The sequence below is a fragment of the Pseudophryne corroboree genome, chromosome 10 (genome assembly GCF_028390025.1).
Source record: "Pseudophryne corroboree isolate aPseCor3 chromosome 10, aPseCor3.hap2, whole genome shotgun sequence".
Classification (NCBI taxonomy): domain Eukaryota; kingdom Metazoa; phylum Chordata; class Amphibia; order Anura; family Myobatrachidae; genus Pseudophryne; species Pseudophryne corroboree.
The window spans coordinates 190,718,561-190,744,122 of record NC_086453.1 but is presented as its reverse complement, the minus strand read 5'-3'; the positions used below and the strand labels follow the sequence as shown (position 1 = coordinate 190,744,122).

Here is a 25,562-nt window from a genome sequence, read left to right as displayed (position 1 = left end):
TATTTAATTCCTTTGACACAGGAAAAGTGGCTGAGGATTTCTTTTTTATATTAAAATAAGATTCCTCATTCTCCTCTGTCACCTTATTAGGGATATTCAGAACGTCTCTGATAGCTTCTAAAACAGCATCTATTCCCTGCGACAGAGTACCCTCTCCCACCTCACCCTCCTTCATGTCTGACCCTTCATCATCCGAGTCAGACTGCAGGATATGGGCCAAAGTGCGTTTTTGCGGACAAATGGCAGGGGACCGAGACGCTGGTTTGGGTACAGAGTCTCTCTTCATAAACTCAATCATAGATTGTCTTCAGTATTAAGTCTCTTTCTCAGTCCGAGACAACTTTGTAGAGATTGTGGAAATCATTCCCCTAATGGAGTCCAGCCATGCTGGTTCTGCACCACTAACCCGGGAAGGGACACTACATTGAGTACACACTACTGAACCCCCTGGGGAAGAGGAACGCTGTGCTTTACATGAAACACACTCTTTGCCTGACATACTGTATAGTGACAGCGCACACACACACACACAGGAAAAGCTTAAATGCACAATAAACCTACAAAGAGCCCTTCCAGGGAGACAGGGAGGGAGTATGGAACCAGCACACGTTGCCCTTAACGCTAATGCCAAGCTTAGGCGGGTCGCAAACTAAGTACCTAGACTAGGGATTTAGTACAGTAACAATCGCTCCCCCCCTGCTATGACCCCCTGGTACCGTTGAGGTAATCTGGAGTCTCTCCAAAGGAGCTGCACGTCCCTGTCAGTCAGCGTCTGTGTCAGCTGCAGAGGGAAAATTGCACTTGTGAGCTGCTGGATCTGCTCATAGTGAAGTCCCGCCCCTTCAATGGTGCGCGGTCTTCCCGCTCTTTTTTATACTGGCTGTATGTGTCTTGTGCATAAAATGGAGACAGACTCCTTTTATGGCTATGTTGCCAGTCTGGGTACTGTGTGCGCTGTTCAGCAGCTGTGGGAAGCCGTGCGTCTCCGTAACCTCATGTCGTCATAATGGCCGGCGATCCGCTAACTGGGATGCTGGCTTAGTACTCACCACTCTTCATTCTTCTGGCTCTGTTAGGGGTGGCGGCATGCTGCGGGAATGTACGCTCGCAGTGGTGGGGCTTGCGAACAGTTCCCTCAGGAGCTAGTATCCTGTCAGCGGGGAACGCTCACCCCCCCTAAGTCCCACGAAGCAGGTAGGCTGGTGCCATCCAGTCCTGCCTGAAAATAACAAACACATAATATAAATGCAGAAAAACTCTTCAGGAGCTTCCAGAGATGTGACACATTTTCTAAACCGAGTCTGGTAGGAGGGGCATAGAGGGAGGAGCCAGTGCACACTATCAATTTCTTTAAGTGCTCATGGATCCTAGTGGATCCGTCTATACCCCATGGTACTAAATGGATTTCCAGTATCCCCTAGGATGTAAGAGAAATATTCTTAATGCGTAAAGATTAACACGCGGGCAAAAAGATACTACAAATATAAAAACTTAAGACACATAAAAATGCCAAATGAAATAAAGGCATTCACAATGTTCCCTACATCTCATTAGAAACAAGTGATTAATGAGACTCAACCAGGCAGTACTTTAGAAAAAAAGCAGAAACATGAACTGAATGATTGGGTCGGTTCTACAGATGAATACATCAATAATAAGAATTTACTCACCAGTAATTCTATTTCTCGTAGTCCGTAGTGGATGCTGGGGACTCCGTCAGGACCATGGGGAATAGCGGCTCCGCAGGAGACAGGGCACAAAATTTTAAAGTTTGACCACTAGGTGGTGTGTACTGGCTCCTCCCCCTATGACCCTCCTCCAAGCCTCAGTTAGGATACTGTGCCCGGACGAGCGTACACAATAAGGAAGGATTTTGAATCCCGGGTAAGACTCATACCAGCCACACCAATCACACCGTACAACTTGTGATCTGAACCCAGTTAACAGTATGATAACGTAGGAGCCTCTGAAAAGATGGCTCACAACAATAAACAACCCGATTTTTTTGTAACAATAACTATGTACAAGTATTGCAGACAATCCGCACTTGGGATGGGCGCCCAGCATCCACTACGGACTACGAGAAATAGAATTACCGGTGAGTAAATTCTTATTTTCTCTGACGTCCTAGTGGATGCTGGGGACTCCGTTAGGACCATGGGGATTATACCAAAGCTCCCAAACGGGCGGGAGAGTGCGGATGACTCTGCAGCACCGAATGAGAGAACTCCAGGTCCTCCTTAGCCAGGGTATCAAATTTGTAGAATTTTACAAACGTGTTCTCCCCTGACCACGTAGCTGCTCGGCAGAGTTGTAATGCCGAGACCCCTCGGGCAGCCGCCCAAGATGAGCCCACCTTCCTTGTGGAGTGGGCATTGACAGATTTAGGCTGTGGCAGGCCTGCCACAGAATGTGCCAGTTGAATTGTGCTACAAATCCAACGAGCAATCGTCTGCTTAGAAGCAGGAGCACCCAGCTTGTTGGGTGCATACAGTATAAACAGCGAGTCAGATTTTCTGACTCCAGCCGTCCTTGAAATATATATTTTCAATGCTCTGACAACGTCCAGCAACTTGGAATCCTCCAAATCGCTAGTAGCCGCAGGCACCACAATAGGCTGGTTCAGGTGAAACGCTGATACCACCTTAGGCAGAAAATGAGGACGTGTCCTCAATTCTGCCCTGTCCGAATGGAAAATCAGATATGGGCTTTTATACGATAAAGCCGCCAATTCCGAGACTCTCCTGGCTGAAGCCAGGGCCTTTCACAAAAGTCTGGACTTCAGGAACTGAAGCCAATTCTTTCTGGAAGAAAATCGACAGGGCCGAAATTTGAACCTTAATGGACCCTAATTTGAGGCCCATAGATAATCCTGTTTGCAGGAAATGTAGGAATCGACCCAGTTGAAATTCCTCTGTCGGGGCCTTCCTGGCCTCACACCATGCAACATATTTTCTCCAAATGCGGTGATAATGTTGTGCAGTCACCTCCTTCCTGGCTTTGACCAGGGTAGGGATGACCTCTTCCGGAATGCCTTTTTCCCTTAGGATCCGGCGTTCAACCGCCATGCCGTCAAACGCAGCCGCGGTAAGTCTTGGAATAGACACGGTCCCTGCTGAAGCAGATCCCTTCTTAGAGGTAGAGGCCACGGATCTTCCGTGAGCATCTCCTGAAGTTCCGGGTACCAAGTCCTTCTTGGCCAGTCCGGAGCCACTAGTATCGTTCTTACTCCCCTTTGCCGTATAATTCTCAGTACCTTGGGTATGAGAGGCAGAGGAAGGAACACATACACTGACTGGTACACCCATGGTGTTACCAGAGCGTCCACAGCTATTGCCTGAGGGTCTCTTGACCTGGCGCAATACCTGTCCAGTTTTTTGTTGAGGCGGGACGCCATCATGTCCACCATTGGTCTTTCCCAATGGACTACAATCATGTGGAAGACATCTGGATGAAGTCCCCACTCTCCCGGGTGAAGATCGTGTCTGCTGAGGAAGTCTGCTTCCCAGTTGTCCACTCCCGGGATGAACACTGCTGACAGTGCTATCACATGATTTTCCGCCCAGCGAAGAATCCTTGCAGCTTCTGCCATTGCCCTCCTGCTTCTTGTGCCGCCCTGTCTGTTTACGTGGGCGACTGCCGTGATGTTGTCCGACTGGATCAACACCGGCTGACCCTGAAGCAGAGGTTTTGCCAGGCTTAGAGCATTGTAGATTGCTCTTAGTTCCAGTATATTTATGTGAAGAGACGTTTCCAGGCTTGACCACACGCCCTGGAAGTTTCTTCCTTGTGTGACCGCTCCCCAGCCTCTCAGGCTGGCATCCGTGGTCACTAGGACCCAGTTCTGTATGCCGAATCTGCGGCCCTCTAACCGATGAGCACTCTGCAACCACCATAGCAGAGAGACCCTTGTCCTTGTCGACAATTTTATCCGCTGATGCATCTGCAGATGCGATCCGGACCATTTGTCTAGCAGATCCCACTGAAAAATTCGTGCATGGAATCTGCCGAATGGAATCGCTTCGTAAGAAGCCACCATTTTTCCCAGGACTCTTGTGCATTGATGCACAGACACTGTCCCTGGTTTTAGGAGGTTCCTGACGAGTTCGGATAACTCCCTGGCTTTCTCCTCCGGAAGAAATACCTTTTTCTGAACAGTGTCCAGAATCATCCCTAGGAACAGCAGACGTGTCGTCGGGATCAGTTGGGATTTTGGAAAATTCAGAATCCACCCGTGCTGTTGGAGCACTACTTGAGTTAGTGCTACTCCGACCTCCAGCTGTTCTCTGGATCTTGCCCTTATCAGGAGATCGTCCAAGTAAGGGATAATTAATACGCCTTCTCTTCGAAGAAGGATCATCATTTCGGCCATTACCTTGGTAAAGACCCTGGGTGCCGTGGACAATCCAAACGGCAGCGTCTGAAACTGATAATGACAGTTTTGTACCACGAACCTGAGGTACCCTTGGTGTGAAGGGCAAATTGGGACATGAAGGTAAGCATCCTTGATGTCCAAGGACACCATAAAATCCCCTTCTTCCAGATTCGCTATCACTGCTCTGAGTGACTCCATCTTGAACTTGAATTTTTGTATGTACAGGTTCAGAGATTTCAGATTTAGAATAGGTCTTACCGAGCCGTCCGGCTTCGGTACCACAAATAGCGTGGAGTAATACCCCTTTCCCTGTTGTAGAAGGGGTACCTTGATTATCACCTGCTGAGAATACAGCTTGTGAATGGCTTCCAATACCGTCGCCCTGTCTGAGGGAGACGTTGGCAAAGCAGATTTTAGGAACCGGCGAGGGGGAGACTTCTCGAATTCCAACCTGTAACCCTGAGATACTACCTGCAGGATCCAGGGGTCCACCTGCGAGTGAGCCCACTGTGCGCTGAAATTCTTGAGGCGACCCCCCACCGCCCCTGAGTCCGCTTGTAAGGTCCCAGCGTCATGCTGAGGCCTTTGCAGAAGCCGGGGAGGACTTCTGCTCCTGGGAAGGGGCTGCTTGCTGCAGTCTCTTACCCTTTCCTTTGCCTCGGGGCAAATATGAATGTCCTTTTGCTCGCTTGTTCTTATAGGAACGAAAGGACTGCGGCTGAAAAGACTGCGTCTTTTTCTGCTGGGAGGGGACTTGAGGTAAAAAGGTGGACTTCCCGGCTGTTGCCGTGGCTACCAAATCCGATAGACCGACCCCAAATAATTCCTCCCCTTTATACGGCAATACTTCCATATGCCGTTTGGAATCCGCATCGCCTGACCACTGTCGTGTCCATAGACTTCTTCTGGCAGATATGGACATCGCTCTTACTCTTGATGCCAGAGTGCAGATATCCCTCTGTGCATCTCGCATATAAAGGAATGCATCCTTTAATTGCTCTATAGTCAATAAAATACTGTCCCTATCCAGGGTATCAATATTTTCAGTCAGGGAATCCGACCAAGCCACCCCAGCACTGCACATCCAGGCTGAGGCGATTGCTGGTCGCAGTATAACACCAGTATGTGTGCATATACTTTTTAGAGTATTTTCCAGCCTCCTATCAGCTGGATCCTTGAGGGCGGCCGTATCAGGAGACGGTAACGCCACTTGTTTGGATAAACGTGAGCGCCTTGTCCACCCTAGGGGGTGTTTCCCAGCGCGCCCTAACCTCTGGCGGGAAAGGGTATAACGCCAAGAACTTCTTTGAAATTAGCAGTTTTTTATCAGGGGTAACCCACGCTTCATCACACACGTCATTCAATTCCTCTGATTCAGGAAAAACTACAGGTAGTTTTTTCAGACCCCACATAATACCCCTTTTTGTGGTACTTGCAGTATCAGAGATATGCAAAGCCTCCTTCATTGCCGTGATCATATAACGTGTGGCCCTACTGGAAAATACGTTCGTTTCTTCACCGTTGACACTAGATTCGGTGTCCGTGCCTGGGTCTGTGTCGACCGACTGAGGCAAAGGGCGTTTTACAGCCCCTGACGGTGTTTGAGACGCCTGTACAGGTACTAACTGGTTTGCCGGTCGTCTCATGTCGTCAACCGACTTTTGCAGCGTGCTGACATTATCACGTAATTCCATAAACAAAGCCATCCATTCCGGTGTCGACTCCCTAGGGGGTGACATCACCATTACCGGCAATTGCTCCGCCTCCACACCAACATCATCCTCATACATGTCGACACACACGTACCGACACACAGCAGACACACAGGGAATGCTCTGATAGAAGACAGGACCCCACTAGCCCTTTGGGGAGACAGAGGGAGAGTTTGCCAGCACACACCAAAGCGCTATAATTATATAGGAACAACCTTATACAAGTGTTGTTTCCTTATAGCTGCTTAAATATATATAATATCGCCAAAAAATGCCCCCCCCTCTCTGTTTTTTACCCTGTTTCTGTAGTGCAGTGCAGGGGAGAGCCTGGGAGCCTTCCTAGCAGCGGAGCTGTGTAGGAAAATGGCGCTGTGTGCTGAGGAGATAGGCCCCGCCCCCTATTCCGGCGGGCTCTTCTCCCGGTTTTTCTGAGACCTGGCAGGGGTGAAATACATCCATATAGCCTCATGGACTATATGTGATGTATTCTTTTTAGCCAGAAAGGTATTAACATTGCTGCCCAGGGCGCCCCCCCCAGCGCCCTGCACCCTCAGTGACCGCCGGTGTGAAGTGTGCCTGAGCGCAATGGCGCACAGCTGCAGTGCTGTGCGCTACCTCATGAAGACTGAAAAGCCTTCAGCCGCCGGTTTCTGGACCTCTTCTTACTTCGGCATCTGCAAGGGGGTCGGCGGCGCGGCTCCGGTGACCCATCCAGGCTGTACCTGTGATCGTCCCTCTGGAGCTAGTGTCCAGTAGCCAAAGAAGCAAATCCATCCTGCACGCAGGTGAGTTCACTTCTTCTCCCCTAGGTCCCTCGTTGCAGTGAGCCTGTTGCCAGCAGGACTCACTGAAAATAATAAAACTATCAAAACTTTTACTCTAAGCAGCTCTTTATGAGAGCCACCTAGATTGCACCCTGCTCGGACGGGCACAAAAACCTAACTGAGGCTTGGAGGAGGGTCATAGGGGGAGGAGCCAGTACACACCACCTAGTGGTCAAACTTTTAAATTTTGTGCCCTGTCTCCTGCGGAGCCGCTATTCCCCATGGTCCTGACGGAGTCCCCAGCATCCACTAGGACGTCAGAGAAAAACATTTGCACAGCACGCCTTTTTCAATAAACCTTGGTCCATTGTTAGTGTGCGCAATTTGTTTTGCAATCAGGAACATTTTGTCAATGAGATCTACTATTACGTATTGAAAGCTTGTCCATGCTCACCATTTTTTTTAAACACACTGGACGGGGTGTAATGAAGTCCGAGTTCAGCAGCCATGTGGAATGATGCCGCCCAAATTTGGGGGTTTTTTTTGTTTTGTTTTTTTAAACTAGCAATCATTTTCAAGGCACGATTCAGCCTTGTAAATGATTGTACACTTAAACAGTCTTAGTCCGGCTGGCATCCCGCACAGCCGCTGAACTAAGACTTCATTACATCCCGCCCTACGTCTTATCTTTCTGTGAAAATTTGTTATAGTTTTACTAGGGCCTGTTAGTATGGTTGGAAGAGGCTTCTAACCACATTTACTGACATGTCCAATAAAGATCTGATTGATAAGATCAGACTCCCTGCAATATTGGCCAAACTCAGCAATATACTCCTTTAGTAGCAGCTGCATTTTATTCAACGCCGCTTGATTCAACAGCTCACAGTTCCCCACAATGAGTATATAGATGTGTCCTCATACATCTTGTCTCAATACGCCATGCAGTGCGAGTTGCCTAATGTGAGTGAGTCCCCAGGTCCTGTGCAACTCTGCTAACGCCAGGCATCTTTTATGCCGAAAATGCGCCTTAGTGGCAACACACTGTGACTAGGATGCACCAGGAGATTGTGCCAAATAATTTGATATATAACACTTGTATATTGTGTGTGGCTGAGTCTGTATATGGAGCAGAACAGAACCTGTATTGGAAAAAAAAGCTGTTTCTGCTACATTGTATTACTTTGTGTACTGATTCAGATAGTCACACACAGATTTACAAGTGTCATATCAAATTAATCAGCACAGCCTCCTCGTGCGTACTAGTCGATTGGGTTGCGACTAAGACGAATTTTTGGCAAAAAGGAAGCAGAAAAAACGCCTGATGCTAGAAGATTCTCAGGTGACCTGGAGTGCCAAGAGGGGCTGTTTGGCGTGACTGCAGCAAAGATGAATGAGGATACATCTGTAGTTGTATCCAGAAAGAAGATCTCAGACATATTCAAGAACAAGGAAAATAATTCAGCCTAGATAACATAAAGGCCTTATTGAATGCATGAAAGATAAAAATGTATTTATTAAAAGCTGTTGTAGGACTCAAACAAGTTGATAAATGAAAACCGTCCGAATGTAGAAAACACGAATACTTTTGAGATTAGATACAGGTTGAGTATCCCTTATCCAAAATGCTTGGGACCAGAGGTATTTTGGATATGGGATTTTTCCGTATTTTGGAATAATTGCATACCATAATGAGATATCATGGTGATGGGAACTAAATATAAGCACAGAATGCATTTATGTCTCATATACACCTTATACACACATCCTGAACGTAATTTTAGCCAATATTTTTTATAACTTTGTGCATTAAACAAAGTGTGTGTACATTCACACAATTCATTTATGTTTCATATACACATTATACACACAGCCTGAAGGTCATTTAATACAATATTTTTAATAACTTTGTGTATTAAACAAAGTTTGTGTACATTGAGCCATCAAAAAACAAAGGTTTCACTATCTCACTCAAAAAAGTCCGTATTTCGGAATATTCCGTATTTCGGAATATTTGGATATGGGATACTCAACCTGTACCACAATATGACAGGTCAATTCTAGACCATTAGATTGCCTTGAAATTGAAGCCACTCAATAAAATGGGTGGTCTTCTGTTTGCCGGCGGTCGGGCTCCCGGCGCTCAGTATACCGGCGCCGGGAGCCCGACAGCCGGAATACCGACAATTATTTTCCCTCGTGGGGGTCCACGACCCCCATAGAGGGAGAATAAAATAGTGTGGCGCGCGTAGCGCGCCACCGTGCCCGTAGCGTGGCGAGCGCAGCGAGCCCGCAAGGGGCTCATTTGCGCTCGCCAAGCTGTCGGTAAGCCGGCGGTCGGGCTCCCGGCGCCGGGATGCTGGTCGCCGGGAGCCCGACCGCCGGCCAGCCGTAGTGAACCCAATAAAATGCTTACAAGTCGAACAGACACACAGCTTATTTCCAGTTACCCATTATTAAGTGCTTCAAGGCAATATAGATTAGGTGTATCGTCCGGCTATATAGTAAACACACTGGGGCTCTAGTAGAGCTGGATGGAATATGTGTCCAGATTTACTGCAGATACGCATTAATCACTGTTGGTGGACTGCTGCAATATACGTTATTTAATTCTTCTTAAAAATCTGACTTTACACATCATGTACTTTAAGCCAGAACTTGGGCATATGTGACAGAGAATGACATACTGTAAAACACATTATTGTCAAGTGACTCCCCCCCCCCCCCCCCCCCAAAAAAAAAAAACACCTTTAAAACAATGATAATCTTATTTCTTACATACTGTATGCATTGTTCAAAAGTTATTACTTGTTAAATGCAATTCAGCATTCCATGTTTGATGCTCATAGACAAGTGAGCCTACTGCTCCATTAGTGGTTATGCACAATATGTTTACAATGGCCAATCCAACAGGTTCCGCTCAACATAAATATGCTTCAAGGTTTTAGGTTCACTGAAAGCTGAATAACTTATTCATATGTTTTGCTGCACATTTAAATTATCACATATAGAGGAAGCAGACATTTTGTGACATGACTGAGGAAGAGAAAACCTCCTCCTCTCAATGATGTCCCTCGTCTCAGGACCTGATTCAGGTATGTTAGCAAAGCAAAAGCACACAACTGGGCAAAACCATGTTTCACTGCAGATGGGGCAGATGTAACGGGATCCGGTCTGAAGGTCGACAATGTTTAGGTCGACCACTATAGGTCGACAGTCACTAGGTCGACATGGATGGAATGTCGACAGGGTTTCTAGGTCGACATGTGCTAGGTCGACAGGTCTAAAGGTCGACATGTGTTTTTCAAAAAAAAATTATTTTTTTGATTTTTTTTCATACTTAACGATCCACGTGGACTACGATTGGAACGGTAAAGTGTGCCGAGCGAAGCGGTAGCGGAGGCACCATGCCCGAAGCATGGCGAGCGAAGCGAGCCATGCGAGGGGACACGGTGCACTAATTTGGGATCCCGGTCACTCTACGAAGAAAACGACACCAAAAAAAAAATATATCCTCATGTCGACCTTTAGACCTGTCGACCTAGCACACGTCGACCTAGAAACCCTGTCGACCTTCCAACCATGTCGACCTAGTGACTGTCGACCTATAGTGGTCGACCTAAACATTGTCGACCTAGACACTGTCGATTTGATGAACCACACCTGATGTAACATGTACAGAGAGATTTGGGTGGGGTGTGTTCACACTGAAATCTAAATTGCAGTGTAAAAATAAAGCTGTCTAACATTTGTGGGCAACATGCAAAAGCAGTTATTTACCCCTGCACAGAAAAAATATAACCACCCAAATCTAAATCTCTCTGCACATGATACATCTGCCCCACCTGCAGTGCAGCATGGTTTTGCCCAGCTGTGTGCTTTTTTGCTTTGCTGACAAACTGAATCAGGCCTTTCATCCACAAAATAGCAACTCCTATTCTGAGTAGGAGGCAGGTGCAGTTTTAGGAGATTTATTGTACACAGAATCATAAATCCTGGAAGGTGTGGCTGGGGCAATTAGCAAAATATATTAGCAATTAAATACTAATAGCATCACTACTCATCAACACAATTCAAGTAATTACATTCGTTCTTACAAGGCAAAAACTGCATTGTCAAAATTAAAGATAAAATGCAATACAATAAACAACCACAGTTTAGGAATGTAAGTCTTCTACAAAAGGTTTTAACCACAGTTCATAAAAATATATAGATTTCTGTACAATCCACAGGTGTAAAATTACAATGCCATTGGCAATATGACTTAACAAAAGGCTGTATTTTAAATGCAAGCAACAGTCCATATTTAATGGTGTCATAACTTCACTTTCAGGACCACAAAATAATCCTGCCAAAGCTATGACATATGGAGAGAGGAGGTTCACTAGGATGTACTAACAAGCAAAAGGTGAATTAACATGTTAAAGACAAGTAATATTATGTTACAGCCACATAGTATAAAAAGAATAATTATGTAAACCCTGTATAATTATAATCTTAGCTCCACAAAATCTGTTATGATTATTATACATTTTAAACACCTAAAAAGCCCAGACAAAATTTGTCTACAGATTACTTTTTTTGTTAATTATTTTTATTTTGACATCTGTTGAGATTGTCAGCTTAGATGGGAGATAAAGCAGGACCAAAAGGAAAATGCTCATACATGCAGCCAAATATGTAATACCTGTATTATATGTAAATTGTTGAGTGTTTGGGCACAAAATGAACCCCAAACTGGATTGAACTCTGATCATGAGCTTTCGTATTTGTTCAGCACAGTCTCAAAATGAGGCTGGATAATGACCGTAATCTAATCATATGTGTCCGAGCAACAAACGGCTATTTCTTTAGCGAACTGGAGAAAGATCCAAGCTTATTAACAAAAGCACAAAAAAAAAACCACACAACTGTAACAACAATTACAAATCAATATGTAAAAGCGGAGTTGATCTGAACTGAAGATAAATGTCTGGGATTGGTGAAGCAGTTTATTAAGTTGGAATGGCTAACAGGTTGTACACAGCTGTATGACAAGCACAAATACAATGTGCAATACTGCGCAGGTGCCCATAAGCCAACTGAGTAGCTGGACTCCTACCAACCTGCCCAGTTCACATGTGAAAAGTATCAAGTTTAGTAGCCATTTATAAAGTGTCTTCATCTACCACCGCCAGACCTCGAGTTGGAACGGTAATTATATTGGCTTTGCTCAAGATATTGTTCTATGTGTATGTGTGCGCAAGTGTTTTATGGTCAGAACAGTACTAATGATATTTTAGACCAACATAATAATGTATATATTGTTAATTTCCCTACACAAGCTCATAATATATATATATATATATATATATCTCAAGCAACTTGAGGACAGATAATCTCCTAATACACACATACTGTATTTGTGAATGGTGTTTGTTGTCGGCATAAGGGATCTCTTTGTATGTTAGTGGTTAATAAAGGTTACTTAACAGTTCACAGTGATAACACTTCTAACAGACAACAATGCATTGTGATCGACATACAACACCCATGCACTGTGGGTGGCATATGACAAACTGCCCGGAAAACACTGCTCTTACAAAATACTACTACAGAAGCTTCATTGTGCAATAACAAGTAACGCATTACTGGTCCCCATGTATTCCAGCTAATTTTGCATTGATGAATCTATTAAAATCTATAGTGGTGAATCTACTCAGTGGCCAGTGGGCCCAAATTGATCTGACTGAAAACTTTATATGTTCACATCCAAGTATAATTATTTTGCTTCTTAATTAGAAGACAATTGTCTGGTGACCTCACTAAGTACCTGTTATCAGATGCTGAGGTTTAGCATGGGCACTAGAGTGTTTTATGGGAATGATTGCCAGGGTGTCTCCTGTGGTCTGCGATAAGGATATTGCCCAGGAGAGCGAAGACTAAGCAACACTAGTAATAATTGCTAAGGGTGCTTCACACTCATTTGATACTTCAATACAAAACCCTCTGGTCTCATTGTTTTTGGTTAATAAAACACTTATTCATTTATGGAACTTCTTGTGAGCTTGTTTCTTTTATGGATGGCTTCCAGATATCTAGCAGCAGAACACAGCAGTTACAGTACCATTCATTTCAGTGGCAGAATAAAGTTACAATGATCACAAGATAATCCACTATTTGTCATGTGATTTTTGGTCTTGTCCGATTAATGGTTCAGAGTTCTCAGTGTTTGCTGCCGCAGTCAGTTTGCGGAAGGTTTCCCGTTGATGCCGTCTTGCTTTGTTGTATAGAAGGACACCAATAACTACTAGAACAGTCCCAATGGCAGAAAGTATGGTAATTTTATTACCAAAGACAATAATACTGAGCCAGATTGAAAGTGCATGTTTCACAGTGCTGGCAACGCTGAAATGACAAAAAATCCACAGGTGAAGGGAATGCCACTTGACAAATCATCCAGCATTCAATACAGCAGACTATTTATATATTTAACACCCACAATATTCTACATGCTTGAAATAAAAAATAATAGTTCAGGAGAATATCCAACTTATACTGCAGCAAGCCCATGTACAGGGTGTTAAAAAAACAAGGTAACTGAAACCTATATGTGTATCTTATCGAGTAACAGCTGGTATGCCACAGTACGCCATGCAGGAACGTGCGTGAAACATTATTTCCAAAGTTATAGAACAGGACGGAATGGCAAGCCATCCCTGGCATCCGTATCAACTGGGTTCCAAGACAATTTCCTGCACCACCAAACAAAACTATGCTGTCTTGGGTAGTATATTCTCACAAACAAGGTCCGTTGCTTATCATAATAAAGGACGTTCTGGCAGACCACACAGCACCATAAGCAATGTTTGAGGATGGAAAACAGTTTTAGTTTGTTTTTTTTCTAAACACCCTGTATGTAGGGGTATCCTGTGTATTCTCCATTTATGACCCAGTAGCACACCATCCCTTACCCTTATATCTGTGGTTCCCAAACTCTGTCCTCAAGGCACTCAAAATAGTCTAGGTTTTAAGGATATCCATGGTTGAGCACAGCAGGTTAAATCAATTGATTGAAGTACTAATTAAGTCACATGTGCTCAAGTACACATACTGTATTTAAAAGCTGTTCTGTGCCTAGAGGAAAGCATTAGGGAGCTGCAATCTTATGGGCCCTACACATATAAAGATCCGCCGCCCAGCTGGCGGATACGGCCGACCCGGCAGCGGGGGGCAGTGACGGGGGGAGTGAAGTTTCTTCACTCCCCCCGTCACCCGGCTCCATTGAAGTGCAGGCAAATATGGACGAGATCATCCATATTGGCCTGCATGCACAGCCGATGGGGCACCAGCGATGAACGAGCGCGGGGCCGCACATCGTTCATCGCTGGTGACTCCACACTCAAAGATATGAACGTTATCTCGTTCAATAATGAACGAGATCGTTCATATCTTTGAGGAATATCGGCCAGTGTATAGGGCCTATTAAACTATTTGCAAGATCCTCAAATTAACTGCTTTGAAATCACGAGAGCAGACCTACTTGGATCCCTACAGTCTTGCGTAAAAGGAGATTTATAGTAGCACTACATAGTTAAAGCTCTTTCTGCAAGGTACACTGGGTTCCACAGGGAATACATCGGGGTGTAGAGTTGGATCTTGATCCAGAGGCACCTACAGGCTAAAGCAGAGGTGGGGAACCTGCGGCCCTCCAGCTGCTGTTGAACTACACATCCCAGCATGCCCTGCAACAGTTTTAGCATAGCCAAATAGCAAAACTGTAGCAGGGCATGCTGATATGGGTAGTTCAACAGCAGCTGGAGGGCCAAAGGTTCCCCATCCCAGGGCTAAAGCTTTGACTGTTCCCAGGATGCATTGCGGGGCCTCCTCTATAGCCCCGCCTCCGGGCATTGGAGCTCAGTTTCATTAACCAGTCCAATGCAGTAGCAGGTAAAAGAGAAGGCAGATGTTAGTCACATAGAACCACATTCTCACAACAGGAGAAGGGACCAGCAGCTAATGCCATACAAACCCAAAGAAGCTAAGTGAGTCAGGGTGGGCACCCTGTGGAACCCAGTGTACCTCGCAGAGAGATTTAACAATGGTAAGTCTACCATAAATCTCCTTTTCTGCAGCAGGGTACACTGTGTTCCACAGGGAATACATCGGGCTGTCCTAAAGCAGTTCCTCATGGGAAGGGACGCACCGTAGCAAGCACAAGAACCCGGCGAGCAAAGGAAGCATCGTGGGAGGCGGACGTATCAAAGGCATAGAACCTAATGAACGTGTTCACTGAGGACCACGTAGCCATCTTGCACAATTGTTCAGCGGACGCGCCTCGTGGGCCGCCCAAGAAGGTCCAACAGACCGAGTAGAATGGGCTTTAATAGCAGCAGGAGCCGGAAGACCAGCCTGTGCATACACTTGTGCAATCACCATTCTAATCCATCTGGCCAATGTTTGCTTGTTCGCAGGCCAGCCACATTTGTGAAAACCAAAAAGTACAAAAAGGGTATCTGACCTCTGATAGAGGCAGTCCTCTCCACGTATATACAGAGAGCCCGTACCACATCCAAAGACCGCTCTTTGGAGGACAAACCAGAAAAGACTAAGGCCGGAACCACAATCTCTTGGTTAAGGTGAAAAGGTGACACCACCTTAGACAAATAACAAGAGCGAGTTCGCAGTACCGCCCGGTCATGGTGAAACATCAGAAAGGGCAGACGACAGGACAAAGCGCCTAAGTCCGACACCCTCCTAGCACAGGCAATAGCCAGCAGAAACAAGACCTTAAGCATAAGCCATTTAAGGTCCACAGACTCAAGAGGTTCAAATGGAGACTCTTGCAGGGCATTCAGGCGAACAGACAGATCCCATGGAGCCACAAGAGGGACATAGGGAGGCTGAATCCGTAAAATAGCCTGAGTGAAAGTATGAACATCAGGAATAGACGCAATTTTCCTCTGAAACCACGCCGACAAGGTAGAAATATAAACCTTGAGGGAGGCCAGACGAAGGCCTAAGTCCAGGCCCTGTTGCAGAAAAGCCAAAAGTCTGGAAATTCTGAATTTGTATGCATCGTAATTCTTAGCAGCACACCAGGTGAAGTAAGAATTCCAGACCCTGTAATAAATGCGTGCAGATGCCGGTTTACAGGCCTTCAGCATAGTTTGGATAACAGACTCGGAAAACTCTTTGGCCATCAGTAGCGATGCTTCAAGAGCCACGCCGTCAAAGCCAGTCTGCCCAGGTCCGGGTAGACACAAGGGCCCTGACTGAGGAGGTCTGGGCGTTGACGAAGTAGAAGAGGACGGTCTGTCGTCAGACCCTGCAGGTCGGAGAACCAATGCCGTCTGGGCCACGCTGGAGCGACCAGCAGAAGTATTCCTCCTTCTTGTGTGAACTTCCGTAGTACCCTGGGCAGGAGTGACACTGGAGGGAACACGTATGGCAGCCGAAAGGTCCATGGAATTGCCAGTGCTTCCACGAACGCTGCTTGAGGATCCCTTGTCCTTAATCCGAAGACCGGAACCTTGTGATTGTGTCGAGACGCCATCAGGTCTACATCTGGTAGACCCCACTTGTCCACTAGGAGTTGAAAGACTTCCGTATGAAGACTCCACTCTCCGGCGTGCACGTCCTGATGACTGAGGAAATCCGCTTCCGAGTTGAGGACTCCCGGAATGAATGCTGCCGATAAAGCTGGCAGATGGCATTCCATCCATAAAAGGATTTTTGACACTTCCATCATTGCTGTGCGGCTTTGATGGTTTATGTGTTCCACCATGGTGGCGCTGTCTGACCGTACCTGAACAGGCGTGCCCTGTAGTAGGGGTAGGGCAAGAGTAATCGCGTTGAACACTGCCCGCAGTTCCAAAATGTTTATGGGGAGGAGAAATACCTCCTGGGTCCACCGACCCTGGAAAGAGCACCGTGCCCCAACCCCTCAGACTGGCGTCTGTAGTCAGGAGGACCCAGTTGGAGATCCAAAAGGGACAGCCCCTGCTCAACTGCTGGTCCTGTAGCCACCAGGACAGAGACAGATGAACCTCCGGAGTCAAAGAGATCATCTGAGATCTGATCCGATGAGGTAGGCCATCCCACTTGGAAAGGATTAACCTTTGCAGAGGGCGAAAATGAAATTGAGCGTACTCCACCATGTCGAAAGCAGACACCATCAAGCCTAGTACTTGCATCGCCGAGTGTACCGATACTCGTGGGCGAGAGAGGAAGCATTTGATCCTGTCCTGAAGCTTCAAGACTTTCTCTGGAGACAGAAACAGTCTTTGGCTGTGTGTGTCCAGCAACGACCCCAGGTGCACCATGCTCCGAGCAGGGACCAGCGAGGACTTCTTCCAGTTGATTAGCCACCCTTGGGCTTGTAGGAATTGCACCATCAGTTGCAAAGGACAAGAGGAGGACATCTTGGGAGTTCGCCAGGTTCAGCTAGTCATCCAGATACGGCAGGATTCCCTGACGACGGAGATGGGCCGTCATCACGGCCATGACCTTGGTGAAGATCCAAGGAGTCGTGGTCAGTCCAAACGTCAGTGCCTGGAATTGATAGTGTAGGTTGCCAATAGCAAACAACAGATATTGCTGATGTGAAAATGGCAATAGGAATATGCAAGTAAGCATCCTATATATCCAGGGATACCATATACCGTAGTCCCTGGGTTCCATGGCCAGTACAACGAAGCGCAGTGTTTCCATACGAAACTTGGACACTTTTTGGAGTCCAGATCCACCTTCCGTGACCTCAACCACAGAATACGGCGAGCCAGGATGGACGTAGTCGGCGCCTTAGCCGCCATGACACCTGCCTCGGAGGACGCCTCCTGAATATAATGGAAAGTGGTGGTAATATGAGACAGATATTGTCTGGCAGTATCAGAGATATCCTGAGGTAGCTCTTCCCCTATAGCCTGAACCCATGCTTCAAGACCTTTTTGCGGCCCAGGAGGCTGCTATGGTGGGTCTATGTACAGCACCTGTAAGGGAGTAAATAGACTTCAGACATCCCTCCACACGCTTATCTGTCGGATCCTTCAGTGAGGTGACAGTGGTGAAAGGTAGAGTAGATGACACCACTAGACGGGTGACATGGGAATTCACCGGCGGTGAATTTTCCCACTTGTTACACAACTCAGCTCGGGAGAGGATAACGAGCTAGCATCAGACAGGGAGAATTTCTTTCCTGGGGAAAGACCAGGGTTCCTGACGAATATCTATTAAATGGTCAGAATGCGGTTATACTACTTTAGTTACCTTCTGACGTTTAAACTTGTCAGGTTTCTTAGACGCAGTAGTGAGATCTACATCATCACCAATTTGTAGGATTAGCTTCATAGCCAACCTGAGCTGTAGGTTCCTCATCAGAAGCAACTGTATCAGTGTCTGATGGGTCAGTATATTCTCCATTCTCATCAAAAGTAACATTCGAGATATTAGTGGATTGTGAGGAGGAAGCAGCCCGCTTAGATGACCCCTTGGTCCCAGAGGGATGTGGGGTAGGTCTTTGACTAACCAGAGATTGATTAAATTGTTGAATCTGGATAGATAGCGTATCCGCCCAGGGCGGATTTACAACAGGGACAATATGTGGCTGCAATGGCCCAGGAGGTCCCATAGGGGCGTAAGACGTGTGACAAGAGTATTAAGCAGAATCGAAAAAACGCCACCCAAGGTGGCTCCTGATTGGCTGCAGGAGCAGCAGGCTGACTGGGAGATGTATGGCACCCAGTACACATACCATCAGTTAAAACTTCCCCCTCAGATAAATCCTTGACGCAAGCACTGCATGATGCAGGAGCGTCCGCGGATTTCCCGGCCTTTGTGGCAGACGTAATAGTGAATGTAGCCTTAGAGCGTAACAGTACAATATAGCCAGACAAATACAATACCTGCACAACACTCCCTTATTTATGGGACAGTAAATACAGAACACAGAGAAAAAATGCGGTATGAGGTGACTGAAGAGCGCAGTAAAACACACATAGCAGTATATACTGCGCAGCACTATATACGAGACCCTGACGCACCTAGCCCCCCAGGGTACAGAATACAATGCTAGTTATAGCTGTGATACACTGAAAGTGAAATCCATACAGCAGATGCAGGCACACACAGTCACAGTGACAATGCAGAAATTATTTTAGACAAACAATAAACTGCACTGGACTAGTAAATAGAGATATACACACACACACACACATATATATATATATATATATATATATATATATATATATAAAAACAATGCACAGCCAGAGGCTGGATGTATATATCAAAACACGTGTACTAAACATTCTGGTAGAGAAACACTTGTTCTTAACAAACACTAACCTAAAATGACATGTAAAATACTTAAGTGACTGTAAAATCACAGCGCTGATGAAGCAGGCGGATTTACAGAGGAGACTTTGCCCTGCAGTCCCGGAGACCAGACAAGTGAGGGAGAGAGAGAAGCAGCTCCATGGCGGGAACACCAGCAGTAGATGGCGGCCGGAGCTGGGGGAGGGGCTACAGGTCAGTGCCTTATCCCCTATGCTGGTCCTCACCACCGGGTACTGTGGAGCCTTATTAAAACAGATTTTACACAATCCGACCTGTGCTCCCCTGCCCTGGTGGATACAGTGGAGTCCCTGTACTGACACAGTGTCCACGCCAGCACCGCGGTCTGTCTCCTGGGACCGCGACCGGAACACGATTTAGCGGCGGGTCCCGTCTGGGGGACCCTCTTACCTCCTCCCTAAGAAGCAGCCACGCGATCCTGGAGAGCGTCAGCGGTGGTGTGCCTGGGAACCGGAGCGCCTTTGACGCAAGTACCCGGGAACTCGGCCAGCGGGAGTATCCAGCGCTGCTGGGGAGGTGATAGAGCCACAGCACAGTATGTCACAATGACATATAAAGTGCTGCAGCCCTTGACGTCTTCAAAAAACTCTTTTCAGGGCTGCCTAGCGCAGCCCCCCCTGTTAAGTGACCTGGTCTGCAGGCACCAACTTACAAACTGAGCTCAGTGCCCGGAGGCGGGGTTATAGTGGAGGCCCCGCAATGCATCCTAGGAACAGTCAACGCTTTAGCCTGTTGGTGCCTCTGGAAGAAACTGAGGTATGTATGATCTCCATGTGACATCAGGGAGAGGATCAATCAAGACAAAAATCAGAAGCTGAACACTTGGCTCGTGCAGTGTGCAGGCTCCTCAAGTCCAAAATTATATTATATATATATATATATATATTTATTTATACGTGTGTGTGTGTGTGTGTGTGTGTGTGTGTGTGTGTGTGTGTATATACACACACATACATACATACATACATACATATACTCTCCTTCTGTGCTGATGAAACATCTCACTAGGTTCCCTGTTAGAAAGGATCACATCAAAACAACATACAATAATAGTGAGTTGGCGCACCTATACCTTTGGTAAGACTACACCACTATTGTACTCAACCAAATGTGTCTCACTTGTGCTTGTAACAAACCGTTTAAAAATGTGTTCCAATTTACATATATTTTAAAGCTTTTGCAAGTTAAAAATAAGAATTTACTTACCGATAATTCTATTTCTCGGAGTCCGTAGTGGATGCTGGGGTTCCTGAAAGGACCATGGGGAATAGCGGCTCCGCAGGAGACAGGGCACAAAAAAGTAAAGCTTTTACCAGATCAGGTGGTGTGCACTGGCTCCTCCCCCTATGACCCTCCTCCAGACTCCAGTTAGGTACTGTGCCCGGACGAGCGTACACAATAAGGGAGGCAATTTGAATCCCGGGTAAGACTCATACCAGCCACACCAATCACACCGTACAACTTGTGATCTAAACCCAGTTAACAGTATGATAACAGAAAGAGCCTCTTAAAGATGGCTCCTTAACAATATAACCCGAATTTGTTAACAATAACTATGTACAGTATTGCAGATAATCCGCACTTGGGATGGGCGCCCAGCATCCACTACGGACTCCGAGAAATAGAATTATCGGTAAGTAAATTCTTATTTTCTCTATCGTCCTAAGTGGATGCTGGGGTTCCTGAAAGGACCATGGGGATTATACCAAAGCTCCCAAACGGGCGGGAGAGTGCGGATGACTCTGCAGCACCGAATGAGAGAATTCCAAGTCCTCTTTTGCCAGGGTATCAAATTTGTAGAATTTTACAAACGTGTTGTCCCCCGACCACGTAGCTGCTCGACAGAATTGTAATGCCGAGACCCCTCGGGCAGCCGCCCAAGATGAGCCCACCTTCCTTGTGGAATGGGCCTTAACAGATTTAGGCTGTGGCAGGCCTGCCACAGAATGAGCAAGTTGAATTGTGTTACAAATCCAACGAGCAATCGTCTGCTTAGAAGCAGGGGCACCCAACTTGTTGGGTGCATATAGTATCAACAGCGAGTCAGATTTTCTGACTTCAGCCGTCCTTGAAATGTATATTTTTAAGGCTCTGACAACGTCCAACAACTTGGAGTCCTCCAAGTCGCCAGTGGCCGCAGGCACCACATTAGGTTGGTTCAGGTGAAACGCTGATACCACCTTAGGGAGAAAATGCGGACGAGTCCTCAGTTCTGCCCTATCCGAATGGAAGATTAGATAAGGGCTTTTATAAGATAAAGCCGCCAATTTAGATACTCTCCTGGCGGAAGCCAGGGCCAGTAACATAGTCACTTTCCATGTGAGATATTTAAAATCCACCTTTTTCAATGGTTCAAACCAATGGGATTTGAGGAAATCTAAAACTACATTTAGATCCCACGGTGCCACCGGAGGCACCACAGGAGGCTGTATATGCAGTACTCCTTTAACAAAAGTCTGTACCTCAGGAACTGAGGCCAATTCTTTTTGGAAGAATATTGACAGGGCCGAAATTTGAACCTTAATAGATCTCAATTTGAGAGCCATAGACAATCCTGATTGTAGGAAATGTAGGAAACGACCCAGTTGAAATTCCTCCGTCGGAACACTCCGATCCTCGCACCACGCGACATATTTTCGCCAAATGCGGTGATAATGTTTCGCGGTGACTTCCTTCCTTGCCTTAATCAAGGTAGGAATGACTTCTTCTGGAATGCCTTTCCCTTTTAGGATCTGGCGTTCAACCGCCATGCCGTCAAACGCAGCCGCGGTAAGTTTTGAAAGAGACAGGGACCCTGTTGTAGCAGGTCCCTTCTCAGAAGTAGAGGTCACGGGTCGTCCGTGACCAACTCTTGAAGTTCCGGGTACCAAGTCCTTCTTGGCCAATCCGGAGCCACTAGTATTGTTCTTACTCCTCCTCACCGTATAATCTTCAATACCTTTGGTATGAGAGGCAGAGGAGGAAACACATATACTGATTTGTACACCCAAGGTGTTACCAGTGCGTCCACAGCTATTGCCTGTGGATCTCTTGACCTGGCGCAATACTTGTCCAGTTTCTTGTTGAGGCGAGACGCCATCATGTCTACCATTGGTCTTTCCCAACAGTTTATTAGCATGTGGAAGACTTCTGGATGAAGACCCCCCTCTCCCGGGTGAATATCGTGTCTGCTGAGGAAGTCTGCTTCCCAGTTGTCCACGCCCGGGAAGAATACTGCTGACAGTGCTATTACGTGATTCTCCGCCCAGCGAAGAATCTTGGCAGCTTCTGCCATTGCACTTCTGCTTCTTGTGCCGCCCTGTCTGTTTACATGGGCGACCGCCGTGATGTTGTCCGACTGAATCAACACCGGTTTTCCTTGCAGGAGTGGTTCCGCCTGGCTTAGAGCATTTTAGATTGCTCTTAGTACCAGAATGTTTATGTGAAGAGACTTTTCCAGGTTCGTCCATACCCCCTGGAAGTTTCTTCCTTGTGTGACTGCTCCCCAACCTCTCAGGCTGGCGTCCGTGGTCACCAGGATCAAATCCTGTATGCCGAATCTGCGGCCCTCCAATAGATGAGCCTTTTGCAACCACCACAGAAGATATACCCTTGTCCTTGGCGACAGGGTTATTCGCAGGTGCATCTGAGGATGCGACCCTGACCATTTGTCCAACAGATCCCTTTGGAAAATTCTTGCATGGAATCTGCCGAATGGAATTGCTTCGTAAAAAGCCACCATTTTTCCCAGGACTCTTGTGCATTGATGTACAGACACCTTTCCTGGTTTTAGGAGGTTCCTGACAGGTCGGATAACTCCTTGGCTTTTTCCTCGGGAAGAAAAACCTTTTTCTGAACCGTGTCCAGAATCATCCCTAGGAACAGCAGACGTATCGTCGGAAAACAGCTGCGATTCTTGGAATATTTAGAATCCAGTCGTGCCGTCGAAGAACTACTTTAGATAGTGCTCTTCCGACCTCCAACTGTTCTCTGGAACTTGCCCTTTTTAGGTCGTGCAAGTAAGGGATAATTTAGATGCCTTTTTTCTTTGAAGAAACATCTTTTCGGCCATTACCTTGGTAAAAAGGCCCGGGGTGCCGTGGATAATTCAAACGGCATCGTCTGAAACTGATATTGACAGTTCTGTACCACGAACCAGAGGTACCCTTGATGAGAAGGACAAAATTTGGACATGGAGGTAATCCTTGATGTCCAGGGACACCATATAGTCCCCTTTTTTCCGGTTCGCTATCACTGCTCTGAGTGACTTTATCTCGATTTGAACCTTTTATGTAAGTGTTCAAAACATTTTAGATTTAGACTATGTGTCACCAAGCCGTCTGGCTTCAGTACCACAATATAGTGTGGAAAAATAATACCCTTTTCCTTGTCGTAGGAGGGGTACTTTGATTATCACCTGCTGGATATACCGCTTGTGAATTGTTTCCAATGCTGCCTCCCTGTCGGAGGGAGCCGTTGGTAAAGCAGACTTCAGGAACCTGCGAGGAGAAGATGTCTCGACTCTCCAATCTTTACCCCTGGGATAATACTCGTACGATCTAGGGGTCAACTTGCGAGTGATCCCACTGCGCCCTGAGACTCTTGAGACTACCCCCCCACCTTGAGTCCGCTTGCACGGCCCCAGCGTCATGCTGAGGACTTGGCAGACGCGGTGGAGGGCTTCTTTTCCTGGGAAAGGGCTGCCTGCTGCAGTCTACTTCCCTTACCTCTATGTCTGGGCAGATATGACTGGCCTTTTGCCTGCATGCCCTCATGGGAAAGGAAAGATTGAGGCTGAAAAGACGGTGTCTTTTTTAGCTGAGATGTAACTTGGGGTAAAAAAGGTTGGATTTCCCAGCTGTTGCTGTGGTCCCCAGGTCCGATGGACCGACCCCCAAATAACTCCTTCCCTTTATACAGCAATACTTCCATCTGCCGTATGGGATCTGTATCACCTGACCACTGTCGTGTCCCTGACATCTTCTGGGAGATATGGACAACGCACTTATCTTGATGCCAGAGAGCAAATATCCCTCTGTGCATCTCACATACATATATATAGAATGCATCCTATTAAATGCTCTACATGAATAAAATATTTTCAGTCAGGGAATCCGACCAAGCCAACCCAGCACTGCATCTCCAGGCTGATGGCGATCGCTGGTCGCAGTATAACCACCGTATGTGTGTATATACTTTTTAGGATATTTTTCCAGCTTCCTATCAGCTGGCTCCTTGAGGGCGGCCCTATCTGGAGACGGTAACGCCACTTGATAAGCGTGTGAGCGCCTTATCACCCTAAGGGGTGTTTCCCAACGTACCCTAATTTCTGGCGGGAAAGGGTATAACGCCAATATTTGCTATCGGGGTAACCCTACGCATCATCACACACTTCATTTTATTTTATCTGATTCAGGAAAAACTATAGGTAGTTTTTTCCACTCCCACATAATACCCTTTCTTGTGGTACTTGTAGTATCAGAAACACGTAACACCTCCTTCATTGCCCTTAACGTGTGGCCCTAATGAGAAATACGTTTGTTTATTCACCGTCGACACTGTATTCAGTGTCCGTGTCTGTGTCTGTGTCGACCGACTGAGGTAAATGGGCGTTTTTAAAACCCCTGACGGTGTTTCTGAGCCGCCTGGACCGGTCCTAATAGATTGTCGGCCGTCTCATGTCGTCAACCGACCTTGCAGCGTGTTGACATTCTCACGTAATTCTCTAAATAAGCCATCCATTCCGGTGTCGACTCCCTAGAGAGTGACATCACCATTACAGGCAATTTCTCCGCCTCCTCACCAACATCGTCCTCATACATGTCGACACACACGTGCCGACACACAGCACACACACCGGGAATGCTCTGACAGAGGACAGGACCCACTAGCCCTTTGGGGAGACAGAGGGAGAGTCTGCCAGCACACACCAAAAACGCTATAATTATATAGGGACAACCTTATATAAGTGTTTCTCCCTTATAGCATCTTTTATATATATACAATATCGCCAAAATCAGTGCCCCCCCTCTCTGTTTTAACCCTGTTTCTGTAGTGCAGTGCAGGGGAGAGCCTGGGAGCCTTCTCTCCAGCTTTTCTGTGAGAGAAAATGGCGCTGTGTGCTGAGGAGATAGGCCCCGCCCCTTTTACGGCGGGCTCTTCTCCCGCTATTTTTGAAGTTAGGCAGGGGTTAAATATCTCCATATAGCCTCTGTGGGCTATATGTGAGGTATTTTTTGCCTCTAATAAGGTTTTTATTTGCCTCTCAGAGCGCCCCCCCCAGCGCTCTGCACCCTCAGTGACTGTTGTGTGAAGTGTGCTGAGAGGAAAATGGCGCACAGCTGCAGTGCTGTGCGCTACCTTTATGAAGACTCAGGAGTCTTCAGCCGCCGATTTTGGACC

At 46.7% G+C, this 25,562-nt stretch overlaps 1 protein-coding gene across 2 annotated transcripts in view; it reads right to left on the bottom strand.

Moving 5' to 3' along the window:
• Positions 1–11,819: 11,819 nt before the first annotated feature.
• The window catches only part of SLC35E2B (solute carrier family 35 member E2B), a 260,653-nt gene continuing 246,910 nt past the window's right edge, over positions 11,820–25,562 (bottom strand). For both annotated transcript variants that reach the window (XM_063942991.1, XM_063942990.1), the window contains exon 9: positions 11,820–13,235. In XM_063942991.1, coding sequence (XP_063799061.1) covers positions 13,004–13,235 — 232 coding nt within the window. In that variant the 3' untranslated portion in view covers positions 11,820–13,003. The remainder of the gene's footprint in view (positions 13,236–25,562) is intronic.